This window comes from Pristiophorus japonicus, chromosome 6, assembly GCF_044704955.1.
Source record: "Pristiophorus japonicus isolate sPriJap1 chromosome 6, sPriJap1.hap1, whole genome shotgun sequence".
In the NCBI taxonomy this organism is placed as follows: Eukaryota; Metazoa; Chordata; class Chondrichthyes; family Pristiophoridae; genus Pristiophorus; species Pristiophorus japonicus.
In genome coordinates, this window is record NC_091982.1 from 40,751,436 (window position 1) to 40,767,574 (window position 16,139).

The 16,139-nt window shown below is 48.5% G+C and overlaps 1 protein-coding gene across 1 annotated transcript in view; it reads left to right on the forward strand.

Moving 5' to 3' along the window:
- Positions 1-11,011: 11,011 nt before the first annotated feature.
- The window catches only part of LOC139265123 (tumor necrosis factor ligand superfamily member 13B-like), a 45,817-nt gene continuing 40,689 nt past the window's right edge, over positions 11,012-16,139 (forward strand). The window contains exons 1-3 of the mRNA XM_070882032.1: positions 11,012-11,290; positions 13,112-13,247; positions 15,866-15,922. Of these exons, the coding sequence (XP_070738133.1) occupies positions 11,045-11,290; positions 13,112-13,247; positions 15,866-15,922 (439 nt within the window). The 5' untranslated portion in view covers positions 11,012-11,044. The remainder of the gene's footprint in view (positions 11,291-13,111; positions 13,248-15,865; positions 15,923-16,139) is intronic.

Genomic DNA, 16,139 nt, shown 5'->3' on the forward strand with positions numbered 1-16,139 from the left:
TAAAGTGATGTTGTTTTCGAATCATAACGTACAGGGCAGGTCACACATACCTGCAGCTGCATATCCCTGATATCTGAGTCCCACCATCAAGGGTAATGAATGCAAGGCCATTAACACCTTGTTGGCGCTGCGGAGGTGATCATCGTTTCCATTCATGCCGATTCGAAGGGGACGTTTGCAAGGGCTGTGGAACAATGGGACATCTCCAACGAGTGTGCAGGCGAGCTGCAAATCCTGTTAAACCTGCAAACCACCATGTTGCAGAGGAGGACAGATCCACGGAGGATCACGATGAACCAGAACCTCAGATCAAGGAGGCAGAGGTACATGGGGTGCACACACTCACCACGAATTGTCCCCCGATAATGCTGAATGTTGAACTAAATGGACTCCCGATGTCAATGGAGCTGGACACGGGCACAAGCCAGTCCATCATGGGCAAAAAGACTTTTGAAAGGTTGTGGTGCAACAAGGCCTCAAAGCCAGTCTTAACTCCAGTTCGCACAAAACTGAGAACTTACACAAAAGAACTGATTCCTGTAATCGGCAGTGCTACCGTAAAGGTCTCCTACGATAGAGCGGTGCACAAGTTGCCACTCTGGGTGGTACTGGGTAAGGGTCCCACGCTGCTCAGCAGGAGCTGGCTGGGAAAGATACGCTGGAACTGGGATGACGTCCGAGCACTATCGCCCGCTGACAACACTTCGTGTGCCCAAGTCTTAAACAAATTTCCTTCGCTGTTCAAACCAGGCATTGGGAAATTCCAAGGAACAAAAGTGCAGATCCATCTAATTCCGGGGACGCGACCCATCCATCACAAGGTGCAAGCAGTACCATACATGATGAGAGGAAGGGTAGGGATTGAGCTAGACTGGCTGCAAAGAAAGGGCATCATTTCACTAATTGAGTTCAGCGAGTGGGCCAGTCCTATTGTCCCAGTCCTCAAGGGAGATGGCACAGTCAGAATCTGTGGCGATTACAAAGTAACTATCAATTGTTTCTCCCTGCCGGACCAATACCCACTACCAAAGGCCGACGACCTCTTCGCAACACTGGTGGGAGGAAAGACGTTCACGAAGCTGGATCTGACTTCAGCCGACATGACGCAGGAACTGGAGGAATCATCGAAGGCCCTCACCTGCATCAACACGCACAAAAGTCTTTTTGTTTATAACAGATACCCATTTGGAATCCGATCAGCGTCGGCCATATTCCAGAGAAACATGGAAAGCTTGCTGAAGTCAGTCCCGCACACCGTGGTCTTCTATGACGACATCTTGGTCACAGGTGGGAACACAGTCGAGCACCTGCAGAACCTGGAGGAGGTTCTTGGTCGACTCAACCAGGTGGGGCTCAGGTTAAAATGCTCGGTGCGTTTTGCTTGCGCCTGAAGTGGAGTTCTTGGGAAGGAGGATTGCGGCGGACGGTATCAGGCCCACCAACGCGAAGACGGAGGCAATCGAGAACGCACCGAGGCCACAGAACGTGATGGAGCTGCGGTCGTTTCTGGGACTCCTGAACTACTTTGGTAACTTCTTACCGGGTCTCAGCACACTGTTAGAACCACTGCATGTCTTACTACGAAAAGGGGACGAATGGGTTTGGGGCAAAAGCCAAGAAAATGCCTTTGTAAAAGCGAGAAAATTGTTATGCTCAAACAAATTGCTTGTGTTGTATGATCCATGTAAGCGTTTGGTACTAACATGTGATGCATCGTCATATGGCGTCGGGTGTGTATTGGAACAAGCTAATGATTTCGGGAAACAGCAACCGGTTGCTTATGCATCCAGGAGTCTGTCTAAGGCTGAGAGAGCCTACAGCATAATTGAAAAAGAAACGTTAGCATGTGTCTATAGGATAAAGAAAATGCATCAATACCTGTTTGGGCTAAAATTCGAATTGAAAACTGACCATAAGTCACTAATATCCCTGTTTTCCGAGAGTAAAGGGATAAATACCAACGCATCGGCCCGCATCCAGAGATGGACGCTCACATCCGCATACAACTACGCCATCCGTTACAGGCCAGGCACAGAAAACTGAGCCGATGCTCTCAATAGGCTGCCATTGCCCACCACGGGGGTGGAATTTAACCATGATTATGGAAGCATTTGAGAGTGAGCAATCACCCGTCATTGCCCGGCAGATCAAAACCTGGACAAGCCAGGACCCCTTATTATTTCAAGTCAAAAGCTGTGTGTTTCACGGGAGCTGGTCCAGTGTCCCAGTGGAAATGCAGGAAGAGATAAAGCCGTTCCAGCGGCGCAAAGCTGAAATGTCTATACAGGCAGACTGCCTTCTATGGGGCGATTGATTAGTGGTCCCCAAGAAGTGCAGAGACACCTTCATCAATGACCTCCACAGTACCCATCCAGGCATCGTAATGATGAAAGCAATAGCCAGATCCCACGTGTGGTGGCCCGGTATTGATGCGGACTTAGAGTCCTGCGTTCACAGATGTAATACATGCTCGCAGTTAAGCTATGTACCCAGGGAGGCGCCGCTAAGTTTATGGTCTTCGCCCTCCAAACCGTGGTCTATGCAGGCCCGTTCTTGGGTAAAATGTTCCTTGTGGTTGTAAACGCATACTCCAAGTGGATTGAATTGGGGATAATGTCGGCTAGCACGTCCGCTGCCACCACTGAAAGCCTGCGGGCCATGTTTGCCATTCACGGCCTAGCCGATGTCCTAGTAAGCGACAACGGGCCATGTTTTACTAGTGCTGCGTTCAAAGAATTCATGACCCGTAGCGGGATCAAACATGTCACTTCTGCCCCGTTTAAACAAGCGTCCAATGGTTAGGCAGAGAGAGCAGTGCAAACCATCAAGCAAGGCTTGAAGAGGGTAACTGAAGGTTCACTGCAGACTCGCCTATCGCAAGTCCTGCTTAGCTACCGCACGGGACTCCACTCGCTCACTGGGATTCCACCTGCTGAACTGCTCATGAAAAGAGCACTTAAGACAAGGCTCTCGTTAGTTCACGGCTTCAACAAAGTGCATACCTTGATAGCGCAAATGTGTCACACGAGATTGAAATCAGTGATCCTGTATTTGTATTGAATTATGGACAAGATCCCAAGTGGCTTCCCTGCACGGTCACGGCCAAAGAGGGGAGCAGGGTGTTTTGGGTCAAACTTTCAAATGGACTCATTCACCCGAAACACTTGGACCAAATCAAACTCAGATTCATGGACTATCCTGAGCAACCCATCTTGGACCCTACCTTTTTTGATCCCTCAACATACACACTAGTGGCAACCGGCACCACGGTTGACCACGAAGTAGAACCCATCATCCACAGCAGTCCAGCAGGGCCCAACACACCAGGTAGCCCAGCAAGGCCAGCTGCACAGCAGCCAAGTGAGGGCCCAACAAATGATTCAACAATACCAGCTTTCACACCGAGACGATCAACCAGGGCAAGAAGGGCCCCAGAGCGACTCACATTGTAAATAGCTACACTATTGATTTTGTGGGAGGGTGTTGTTATATATGTAAACTTGTATTTACTCTGTACAGCCAACCAAAGGGCTCATCCCCTCGAGTCCCAAGGAATTCCATAATCTCTTGGGAGCACAGGTATTTAAGGAGGCCTCACAGGTTGGAGAGGCACTCTGGAGACCTGCAATAAAAGACTAAGGTCACACTTTACTTTGAGCTCACAGGGTTCAGTCTGACTCTTTCTCCATACATAACACCACCCATCCCCCCATCCCCCACACCCTCACAGCTCACCTGAAAGTCAGCAGGCGGCTTCTGGCTGCCTGATCTTCACCTGCCAGCAGCTGGCCAGCTGTCTTATTACGCCCATTTTGGTTTTAATTCATTCCCACAGAGACTCCTGTGTGAGAGATTGGGCGGCTCTCCCCAGCTATCCGTCCAGGAGTTAAAATCTACACTTACCGTTCTGCCTTTGGAGATACATTCCTCTAGAAAATCATCTGTTATTAAAGTCAGGGAAAGAAACAGGAGTTTCAATTTATATCACCAACTGTTCATTAGGATCCACCAGTTCAACTGCAGAGAAACTGCAGTTAGCAGCTAAACGTGAGGCACCAATGATCATCAATGGTTGGAAAGATGTAGTGTAAAATAAATACATTCTGATGTCCATTGTGGCTATCCAGTGGCAAAACCACTCAATAACGTCATCATAGGCAGTCCCTCGGAATCGAGGAAGACTTGCTTCCACTCTTAACATGAGTTCTTAGATGGCTATACAGTCCAATACGAGAATCACAGTCTCTGTCACAGGTGGGACAAACAATCGTCGAGAGAAGGGGTGGGTGGGACTGGTTTGCCGCACGGTCTTTCCGCTGCCTGCACTTGATTTCTGCATGCTCTTGGCGACGAGACTCGAGGAGCTCAGCGCCCTCCTGGATGCACTTCTTCCACTTAGGGCAGTCTTTGGCCAGGGACTCCCAGGTGTCAGTGGGGATGTTGCACTTTAACAGGGAGGCTTTGAGGGTGTCCTTGTAATGTTTCTGCTGCCCTGCTTTGGCTTATTTGCCGTGAAGGAGTTCCGAGTAGAGCGCTTGCTTTGGGAGTCTCGTGTCTGGCATGTGAACTATGTTGCCTGCCCAGCGGAGCTGATCAAATGTGGTCAGTGCTTCAATGCTGGGGCTGTTGGCCTGGACGATGACGCTAATGTTGGTGCCTCTGTCCTCCCGGGGGATTTGTAGGATATTGTGGAGTCATCGATGGTGGTATTTCTCCAGCGACTGGAGGTGTCTACTGTACATGGTCCATGTTTCTAAGCCATACAGGAGGGCGGGTATTACTACAGCCCTGTAGACCATGAGCTTGGTGGCAGTTTTGAGGGCAGCGTCGCTGCTGCTCCCTGGGAAGCGGTCTGAGCGAGTGAGCGTTTCGTCTAAGCGACGGTGGGGCTGCCTCGTCTTGTCTAGCAGTTCGCAGGGGACTGCTGACTCGCTTTCCTTGAGGGCACCGTTGTGAGCACTCTCTAGTTTGGGATCCTGGCTGGTCCAGGTCGCGTTCGGAGGAGCCGTTGCGGGTGACCCTTCGCTCTTGGGCATTGCCGTGGTGGCGAGTGGGTTTGTGGGCTGCGCCTTTTCCACCCAGATGGTGGATGACGGTAGCTGACTGCGAGCATAGGCGCAGTTTACTGTTTCTGGCTCATGGCGGATCATGCCATTGGTTGCCTGCAATGTTAAACCGATCTGAGGCAGGGTATCGCTACTGGTGACTCTACCTTCTGGGGATCGTTTACTCTGTGGCTTGGCTACTTCTGTCAGCTGTGGGGACACTTTATGATACATCGTTCTGGTCCCAGGAATGCAGGCTACAGCATTGGGTAGCTCGCTGGACCTATATACGACCGTTAGGTGTTCGCCCACTACATTGGTTGATTGCAATTTTCATCCGACATCGCTCAACAACATTTTGCTCGTTACAGCTGGACTTTTACATTGGTTACCAATTTCAAGCAGTTCATTCAAAAATGGCAGGTTGCTGGCCTCCTTTGAAATGGCCTTACTACTTTTACCCCAATCGTCTTCCTTGCATGGAACCACGTGTCGTTGCTCCATTAGCACTGCACCTTGTGGTTTGGACGCCATTTTTTCCCTATCCATGATGGCGACTGCCGCGATCTTCTTTCTCAGGGATTCTGCCACTGAAGCTGGGAAGGCATCCTCCGATCCAATCTTCCTCCCCAGGAATCCTGCCACTGAAACCGGGAAGGTGCGTTCGGGTCATCTCGGCCGGATCATCGCCACGCAGTCGTGATGAGCGGTCTGTGCCTCGGGGGCTGCGCGGATCTGCTCGGGGCTGCATGGATCTGCATGGTGCTTGGTCCAACTGAAGATGGGGGCTTGCTCTGCCTCTGAGCACGGGGGGCGTCGATCGCTGGAGGGATGAAGTCTTCCCAGTTCCAATGATTCTTCCCCATCCATCTTCTTCCAAGTAGCATTGGTCCATCACCTGAAACAATCCACAATGGTAAATTGTGCACCGCGCCATCATGGGATACACTGACATCCGCACTACTAATAACTGATATCAGTTCCTTGGTGTAGGTGCACAGCTTTGCCTGAACCGGGACCAGCTTGGGTCGTTCAGCTTGATCATTCCATATCTTCTCAAAGGCTTCCTGGCTCATTACTGACTAACTCACCCCCGTGTCCACTTCCATGAAGACTGGAACATCATTTATCTCGACTTCCATTATCACTGGAGGACAATCTGTGGTGCAGGTATATACTCCATACTTCGTCCTGGGACTGAGCTGCCTCTCTAGCCATCTCCTCGTAATCTGCGCTGGATTCATAGCCATTTGCTGACTCCTCTTCCACGTGGTGAGTCACAGCTCTTTTGCACATTTACTGGAGATGGCCCTTTGTGCTGCAGCCTTTGCTCACATAGTCTCTGAACCGACACTGATGAGCTCTGTGATTATTTCCGCAATGCCAGCATGGTGCTACTCAACTTACGTTTGCACCCCTTGGCGGACTCTGAGTTAAAGGACTCGGGGGCCTGTACACTCTGCCCTGAGCAGATTCACATTCACAGTTCTGCCTGTGAAAGGCGCCATTCTATTTACAGTACTTGTCGGGTTTGAGTCCTGCTTGGAGCTGCAACTTGAGGTCATGAACGCCTGTCTGATGCTGATGGCCTTCTGCAGAGTGACGGTGGTTTCGGCAGACAGTAGGCTGTGAAGAAGAGTCTCATGACCGATGCCAATTACGAAGACATCCCGCAACGCATCGGCGAGGGATGCGCCGAATTCACACGGTCTTGCCAGCCTCCTGAGGTCGGCAGCGTACTTCGCGATTTCTTGGCCCTCGGGGCAGCAGTGTGTATAAAATCGATGCCTGGCCGTGAGGATGTTCTCCTTCAGTTTGAGTTGGTTCCGAATGAGCACTTTCAGCTCCTCGTATGACTTGGTCGTTGTTTTCTCTGGTGCAAGCAAGTCCCTGACGAGGCCATAGACCACGGGCCCACAACTGGTCAACAGAATAGCTCTGTGCTTATCTGCCAGCGTGGCCGGATCATCGCCTACCAGGTCGTTTGCTACAAAATATTGGTCGAGCCGCTCCATAAAGGCTTCCCAATCTTCACCCTCTGAGAACTTTTCTAATGCAATGTTAGTCATTTTTGCGTGAAAGTTCGTAATCTCGTCGCCAGTTATGTCTTTAATACTCTTATGAATGACTCCATGAGGACTAGTATTGTACTTGAGTTGTTGTGATCTTAGTCCCATTTATTGTAACTCCAGAGTGAGGCACAAGCATGGTGGGCAGTCTTTTATACTGGGCCCTGCACACCTATGCAGGTGACCCTCAGGTCTCCCACCGCAGTACCCTCTGGTGGCACACCTTATGTGACTATACAGTTAGTATACATGGTCTACATACATGACAAGGCTGACTTGTTTTGTACGAAAAATAATAAAACTGGGTCTACAAATCAACTATATGCCAGACCTTTATTGCCTTTTGCAGTGTCATTTTTCTACAAACATTTCAGTAAGCAAAGGTAATCACTCCCAGAGGGATCATTTACCTTAGAATGTGGGTATTACAAAACAAACATGAGGATAATTTGTTTCTAAATTATGCATTCTTGCAGAAACCCCTAAAACAGTGTCACTCCCTAACATTTTGTTAACGGTCAGTGTCAACTGGGAAGCTGCAACATGTTGCACCTCAGAATGATGGTTGAATGAGAGTTCAGAGGTGTTTGGAAAAGCGAGAGAGCAGTATATAGATGAAGGATAGGCAGGCTTAAATTACCGCACCCACCCGCCCCTCCCCGCAATAAAACACTGGCATCTACTTGACAATGTGGAAACTTGCCCAGGTATGACGTTTCCATAAACAGCAGGACAATTCAAACATGACCAATTACCGCCCCATCAGCCTACACCCAATCTTCAGCAAATCATGATATCGGGGAGCAGGCGAGATCGGGGGTCAAGGAGGGGAGCGGGTGAGATCGGGGGTTGGGTAGGGGAGTAGGTGAGATCGGCGGTTAGGGAGGGAAACGGGTGAGATCGGGGGGAGGGGAAAGGAGCGGGTGAGATCGGGGGTCGGCGAGGGGAGCGGGTGAGATTGGGGGGAGGGGAGGGGATTGGAGGGGAGCGGGTGAGATCGGAGGGAGGGGAGGGGAGCGGGTAAGATCGAGGGGGAGGGGAGGGGAGGGGAGCAGGTGAGATCGGGGGTCAGGGAGGGAAGCGGGTGAGATCGGGGGCGGGTGCGAGGGGAGCGGGTGAGATCGGGGGGAGGGGAAAGGAGTGGGTGAGATCGGGGGGGGGCGAAGGGAGCGGGTGAGATCGGGGGGTGCGAGGGGAGCGGGTGAGATCGGGGGGAGGGGAACGGGTGAGATCGGGGTCAGGGAGGGGAACGGGTGAGATCAGGGGTTAGGGGACATGAGCAGCTAAGATCGGAGGTAGGGGAGGGGAGCGGGTGAGATCCGGGGGAGGAGAGTGGGTGAGATCGGGGGTTAGGGAGGGAAGCGGGTTAGATCGGGGGGAGGGGAGGGGAGGGGAACGGGTTAGATCGGGGGGACGGGAGCGGATGAGATCGGGAGTCAGGGAGGGGAGGAGGTGAGAACAGCGGTAGGGGAGGAGGACGGGTGAGATCGGGGTTAGGGGCGGGTTGCGGGTGAGATCGGGGGTCAGGGAGGAGAGCTGGTGAGATTGGGGTTAGGGGAGGAGAGCGGGTGAGATCGGGGTTAGGGGAGGGGAGCGGGTGAGATTGGGGGTCAGGGAGGAGAGCGGTTGAGATCGGGGTTGGGGGAGGGGAGCGGGTGAGATTGGGGTTAGGGGAGGAGAGCGGTTGAGATCGGGGTTAGGGGAGGGGAGCGGGTGAGATTGGGGTTAGGGGAGGGGAGCGGTTGAGATCGGGGTTAGGGGAGGGGAGCGGGCGAGATTGGGGTTAGGGGCGGGTTGCGGGTGAGATCGGGGGTTAGGGAGGAGAGCGGGTGAGATTGGGGTTAGGGGAGGAGAGCGGGTGAGATTGGGGTTGGGGAGGGGAGCGGGTGAGATTGGGGTTAGGGGAGGGGAGCGGGTGAGATTGGGGTTGGGGAGGGGAGCGGGTGAGATTGGGGTTAGGTGAGGAGAGCGGGTGAGATTGGGGTTGGGGAGGGGAGCGGGTGAGATTGGGGTTAGGGGAGGGGAGCGGGTGAGATTGGGGTTGGGGAGGGGAGCGGGTGAGATTGGGGTTAGGGGAGGGGAGCGGGTGAGATTGGGATTAGGTGAGGAGAGCGGGTGAGATTGGGGTTAGGGGAGGGGAGCGGGTGAGATTGGGGTTAGGGGAGGGAAGCGGGTGAGATTGGGGGTCAGGGAGGAGAGCGGGTGAGATTGGGGTTAGGGGAGGGGAGCGGGTGAGATTGGGGGGAGGGAAGGGGAGCGCATGAGATCGGGGGTCAGGGAGGGGAACGGGTGAGATCGGATGTTGGGGAGGGGAGCGGGTGCGATTGGAGGTCGGGGAGGGGAGCGGGTAAGATCGGAGGTAAGGGAGGGGTTGGGTGAGATCGGGTGGAGGGATGGGGAGCGGTTGAGATCGGGGGGAGTGGAGCAGGTGAGATCAGGGGGGTCCGAGCCAGGAGCGGATGAGATCAGGGGTCGGGGAGTTGGATGGGTGAGACTGGGGGTCGGGAGGGGAGCGGGTGAGATTGGGGGTCAGGGAGGGGAGCGGGTGAAAGGGGGGGAGGGGAGGTGAGTGGGTGAGATTGGGGGTTAGTAGAGTGGAGCGGGTAAGATTGGGGGGTCCGAGCCGGGAGTATGTGTGATCGGAGGGAGGGGAGCGGGTGAGATCGGGGGGTCGGAGCAGGTGAATTCAGGGCTCGACCATCATGGCTAAACATTCCTTTCCTTCACCGCACCTCTCACACCTTCACCCCCCTCCTCCCCCCCCTCCCCCCATCACCCCACGTCCACTCCCGCAGCCATGTAATCTCGTAAAACAAACAGGACAAATTTGCGAAAATATACTCTCTAAAATTTCTTCTCGACCCACTCAGGCGATCAAAACCAGTCCAGAAGACCACATGGACCAAGTGTTATCAGTAAAGACACAAACCTTCTATATGATCCAATCTCTCCCTCAGTCAGGAATTGGCCCAGCTCCCTCTTGAAGGCGCACAGAGGATCAGCACCCACCACACCACCGGCAACACATTCCAGAGACTCACTATTCTCTGGGAAAAGAACTGCCGAACATCCAGTCTATTCCCACTCATATAAAGTTTAAACTCGTATCCCCTGGTCCTCCCAATCTGTTAAACTAAAATAATCTATTAACAGGGACGCTATTCAGTCCTTTAATTATTTTATAAACCTCTAACAGGTCGCTTCTAACTCTATGCTGCTCGAAAGTAAATAGACCAAAGTACTTGAGCCTATCTGAATAGCTGAGGTTCTTTAAGCTAGGAATCATTCTTGTATCTCTCCAGTGGATCTTTTCCATGGCAACTATATCACCCACCAAATTGTGGGAGCGTCTTCACCACATAGACTGCAGCGGTTCAAGAAGGTGGCTCACTACTACCTTCTCAAGAGCAACTAGGGATGGGCAATAAATGCCAGACTTGTCAATGACATCCAAATCCCGAGAATGAATTTTTAAATATTTATGAACACCACTCTTTAAAACATGGTGTCACGTTCCAAAATCCACAATACAATCTGTCAACTAGTTACCAAGCAATCAAAGCTTTCTAGCTATCATTCTGTGAATTGACTCTGAAGAGACAATTCATTGAAATGAGGAACAGGGGCTTTTTATTATGAATTTACCCCTATATAAAACAAATGATGGAAACATTTATGGAGAAAATATATTATTAAATGAAAGTTTACTGTTGAGTGAAGTCACCTATGTTACAGAAATTACAGATGATAATGCCCTTTTAACAAAAATACAATGTAATTATGCAAATATTTCTGTGAACGTCTGTATTACAATTTCCTGTTCCCATTTCAAAATAGCGTCTTCTGTCATGTGAACTTCCTCTGTTGAGTAAAAGAATTGTACCAGAGTGACTGAGACTAAAAAAAAGAAAACTATTTAATTAAGTAACGATGCAACCCAAATGTTGGATTAAATTGCCGGACACAAGGACCAGATCTACCTCGAGAGGGTTTGTTGTAACGGTTGCTGTTCTCTTCTTGGCTGTTTTATGCTGTTTGTCACTGCTGGTGATTTTACTGCAGCAAATAAGTGATCTACGGAGTGAACTGGCAAATGTCCACAAACAGCTTCATGTTTTTAACAAGAGGGCAAGAGTAAATCTTGAGGATGATTCAGTGGAACATGAAAAAGAAATGGTAAGAAAACATTTCCACTAAATCTCTCAGTTTGTTTTCATGTGCAGAGCATTACTCAAAATGTTGTTGTCTAATCTCAGTTATCAGTCACGCTTTAATATTGTGCCCTTTCTCCCCCCTTAACAATTTTGTGTTGATGAAGGTAAGAAATTGTTAGTTCTTATAAATTAAATTTATAATCATCAAGGGAGTTCCATGGCAAATATAAAATAGGTTACTTGTAGGACATACTTCCTTCTATTGCCCTATCAATGATTGTGCAGGCCATATGTAGAACTCATTCTACTGTGCCCCAATAATGTGACCCCAAACCCCAATGTCAGAAGCATACCCTTTCCCAGTTTATGAGTGTACCTGCTAATTTAGTCCAAATATTTGGGCAGTTTTATATTGTGGACTCACACCACAAGGAATTGAATTGAATCTTCCAAGGAGGATAGTTTATGTTCCATTATTGTGGACGAAACTGAAACCCAAGTCCCAGAAGTAAAACATCAATGCTCTAAGCACTCTGTCACTGTTGCCTTAAAACAAACTTCTGTTTGTTCACTTGAGTAGTAACAAATTCAGTCTTCTGATTATAATCACTTTATTCTTTAACTTCAACATAAAAAGCAATTTACAAACGGAGTATAGTCACGGATGGAGCATATGTACCTAGGCATGGGGACCTCTGTGCTCTCGAACAAAGGAAAAGGTTTACATTTATACACTATTTTCTTATCAAATTGGAGCAGGCATTACCTAATATGTTAGTCTCTGACTACTGCATAGTCCAGAAACACTAGTCTACATCAATAACACACACAAAACATCATGGCCTTGCTGTGTAAGCATAAACCATTGGTCTCTGGACTTTTGTTATCCTAACATAATATTTCTGATCTAGAAGAACATTCTATTATGAATATAGAAGGCTGGTTGGTCGCAAAACACCAGCTGTTGCTAAATGAAATCTATGTCTCTCTCTCTCTCTTCAATCATACCAACCACGTGTTTTTCCCTAATATCGAATTAACTAAACATGAACACTTTTCAGAAGTTGAATTAACTGAGTTCCATATGCCAACAGTCACCCATAAACATGCAGCACTAAACTAATTAAGCAGTAGTGTGATGGCACAAGAATGCACTGTCCCATCATACTGGGCGCAGATTTTTCCCTTGCTACTAATTGAGGCTTCTCTACAGATGCAGAGAGAGAACAGTGAGACTGCCAACCTCATGCATCTTTTAGCCGATAGCTGAAAAAGAGCATTGGCAGAGGCTTGGAAACCTGCACTAATGAGCAGTGTGAGCCATCTGAGTCGGCACAGAGAACATTGAATGTTGTGAGAAGGGCTGAAAGGGAGAAAATGAAATACATTCTTGAGAGCTTCCACAATGGCATGGTAGGTAAATGCAGTGTCCAGTGTGGAACTGAGCCATATTGATACTGAAGCATCTAGATTCAATGTGCTGAGTTAACTGTTTGGCGAACAGTTGGTTAGCTACAATTGGCTCTGCAACCCTGAATTACACAGAGGAAGTAGTCACCTAAGATTCCTGTTTCTGATTGCTATCCTGTGACTTCTGTTGGAAAGTTCATGTGTTGGACATTGGCCAGATTGAGATCAGTTCTTATGCCTACCGTAGTAGAACAGTACGTTGACATTCACTGTGGAGACTTACACATGAAGAATGACCTGTGGGATGAGGAATCAGAGGCCTGCCACTATCCGCAGAACAATACACCAACAAGAATCAGCACTTCTAGGGGGGAGAGGAGAAGAACAAAGGGAAAAATATTTCTATTCACATTTTGTTTACAATTCTCCTCAGGAAGAACTACCTAAAAATCTGAAAAATAACAGTAGTGCCAAATTCCAAATAAAAGAGCAGTTAACTGGACTGAATGAGAACAGCTATGAATTCAGGAACCCTTCAAGGAAAAGGAGAAATGCAAGATCCTGTGAAAGTAAGTGACTGATTCTAAAATTACATTCAAAATAAACCCCAAAATAGTGTGGGTTTCAGCAGGTTGCAGCTTTGATACACAGTATCATGAAGTGATGGACTGTTTGGGTCAACCACCTCCCTCCCCCGCCACCGCCCTACAATTCTCCCACAGGATAAGTTCCTGATTACAGCAGAGGTTAGGTATTTCCCCACATGGAGGCAAGGCAAGACAGAAGACAAGTTGACACTTGGGCTGGTATCACACAGCTTCCCGCCAATGAATGTGAATATTCTGTGACAAAAGTTATAAACATTTGTCCGAGTATCATCAGTAACAATCATTAGTAACAATACAGAAGTAAAACACAAAATGTTAAACTTTTTCTAATAACCACCCCCTCCCTCCAAACTTAAGCTCATTCAAAACTCTGCTGCCCGTATCCTAACTCGCACTAAGTCCGGTTCACCCATCATCATCATCAACATAGGCAGTCCCTCGGAGTCGAGGATGACTTACTTCCACATTAAAAATGAGTTCTTCGGTGACTGATAAGTCCAATGCAGGAGCTACATTCGCTGTCGCAGGTTGGACAGACGGTGGTTGAAAGTACGTTGGTTGAAGTGACCGGTTTGTTGAAATGCTCCTTCCGCTGTATGTGCTTGGGCTCCGCTTGCTCCTGGCGATCAGACTCAAAGTGTTCGACGCCCTCACAGATTATTCTCTTCCATTTCCATATTCTTTCCCACCATCACACGTGTGCTCGCTGACCTATATTAGCTCCCGGTTAAGTAATGCCTCGATTAGAAAATTCACACCTTGTTTTCAAATCTCTCTGTGGACTCGCACCTCCCTATCTGTGTAACCTCCTCCAGCCCTATAACCCTCCGAGATATCTGCACTCCAATTCTGGGCTCTTCCGCATCCCCAATTTTAATCACTCCACCATTGGCCGTGCCTTCAGACGCCGAGGCCCTAAGCTCTGGAATTTCCTCCCTTAACCTCTCTGCCTCTCTTACCTCCTTAAAACCCATCTCTTTGACCACGGTTTTGGTCATCTGCCCTACTATCTCCTTCTGTGGCTCAGTGTCAAAAAAATTTTGATAACGCTCCTGTGAAGCGTCTTGGGATGTTTTATTACGTTAGAAGCGCTATATACATCCAAGTTGTTATTGTTGTTATAAATGCACGGCATAGTATGCTACTGAGCCATACAGGAAAGTCAACGGTTTAATCCTTAGTCTATGGTGTGATAGCTGATCTTAGCCAGAGCAGCAGCTCCGCTTAGTTTCAGTAGCCCTAGACTGGGTAAGGGAAAAATCAACTCGAGCTCCTGTTCCTGGTCCCTGTATAGGGACCCCTGCTGGGATGTGTGCTTGTATAGCTATCGGGTGAGGACAGAATAAGTTCTGCTGTTACGCCCCTCACGGAAAATAGACTGCTGTCACTCACTTTCTGCTCCCATGTGTGAAGAGTGGCTATAAAGTGCTTTGGAATGTCCTGAAGTTGTGAAAGGCACTATTTCTTAACTCTTTCAAGTTTCACACACATGTCCATAAGTGAGCAGGACTCACTTTCTGAAAACTGGAAATAGTCAGACCTGCATTTGGAAAAGTGAGCCCACAAAGCAAAGCTTGCACAAAAGGTAGCCTGCTGATGCATACACATCTGTATAGAATCAACACTCGAATCTCACTCTAGGTGCTCTTCAGACATCCAACATCGCAACACTATTTCTCTGCTTGCAAGACAATGGGGTGAATTTGGTCAACACCAATAGCGCAAATCAGGCTAATGGGGAATGACAGCCCATTGTACACTATGCCCGATTTTCTTTTTCATTGACTTCATTACAAGATAAAATCGGGTGCAGTATAATTCGGGCTGTCGATTCGCTGTCAGCTCATTTTTTGCTACTGGCGGTGACCAATTTCACCCCCAAGGTGAAGCAAAACAGATGGGAACAAATTTGAATGGGAATTTTAAGAACTTAGGTTCCTTTGAAAAAGCCAAACTGAATATCCTGTTGCCAAGGAACATTGAGGATGTGGGCCAGGGTGTAGCTGAAGCTAAGGGCTACTATTATCCTTTGCTAGGTATTCTTTCTCCACTCACTCACATGCCTGCACTCCAGCACACCAATGTGACACATACTTTAGCTTTGTATGGTCTATGCAATGGGAGTTGTGTATAGGACCTAGGGTCCTGAGTGGAGGGGAGAGAATCTACTGAATGTGAGGGCAGAGAGAGACCTGATTAAATGGGAGGGAATAGATCCCATTGTAAGAGAAGAGGAGAGAGAGAGAGATTCCTTTACTGGAGGGCATACTGACAACACAATAAGAGTTACAGCTGGATCATGGCTACATTTGTGTTAATGGTAGGGACTCGAAGGTGTTGCTTGAAGGTCTTCACATTGTTACCTGGATTGTAGCCAAGAAGGAAACTTTATTAAAGCCACATTTTGGGTTCCAAGAATGGTTGGATCAAGGCTGCATTACCTCATTATGACTATCAAAAAGGGGAAGTATAACCTACAATTTAACTCAAAACATTCATGTTAATCATTTATCAGTGAAGAGTGTGGTAATAAATTGCAATTAATGTAAAATTAACCAACCAATATCTTTTCTTTGTAGAACAGCTATCTTTCCTGCAGCTGATTCCTAATGCTGAGCGAAGCACAATTCAGCAAGGTAATTCAGCGAGGCCTATTTCTGTGCTGTAAATACTATGTAGAACCCTGAAATTAGTTATAACCTATTAAGTCCTGGCACTTTGTACTTCTTTAGCAGAATTAATTTCTCTAAGACTTTTGTTTTATTTATTATATACTTCTCATCTTATTTGTAAGCAACTCAGTTTTTACTTCCTCCCCGAATATCCCCAAATATTCTGTAAACACTGAAGCAA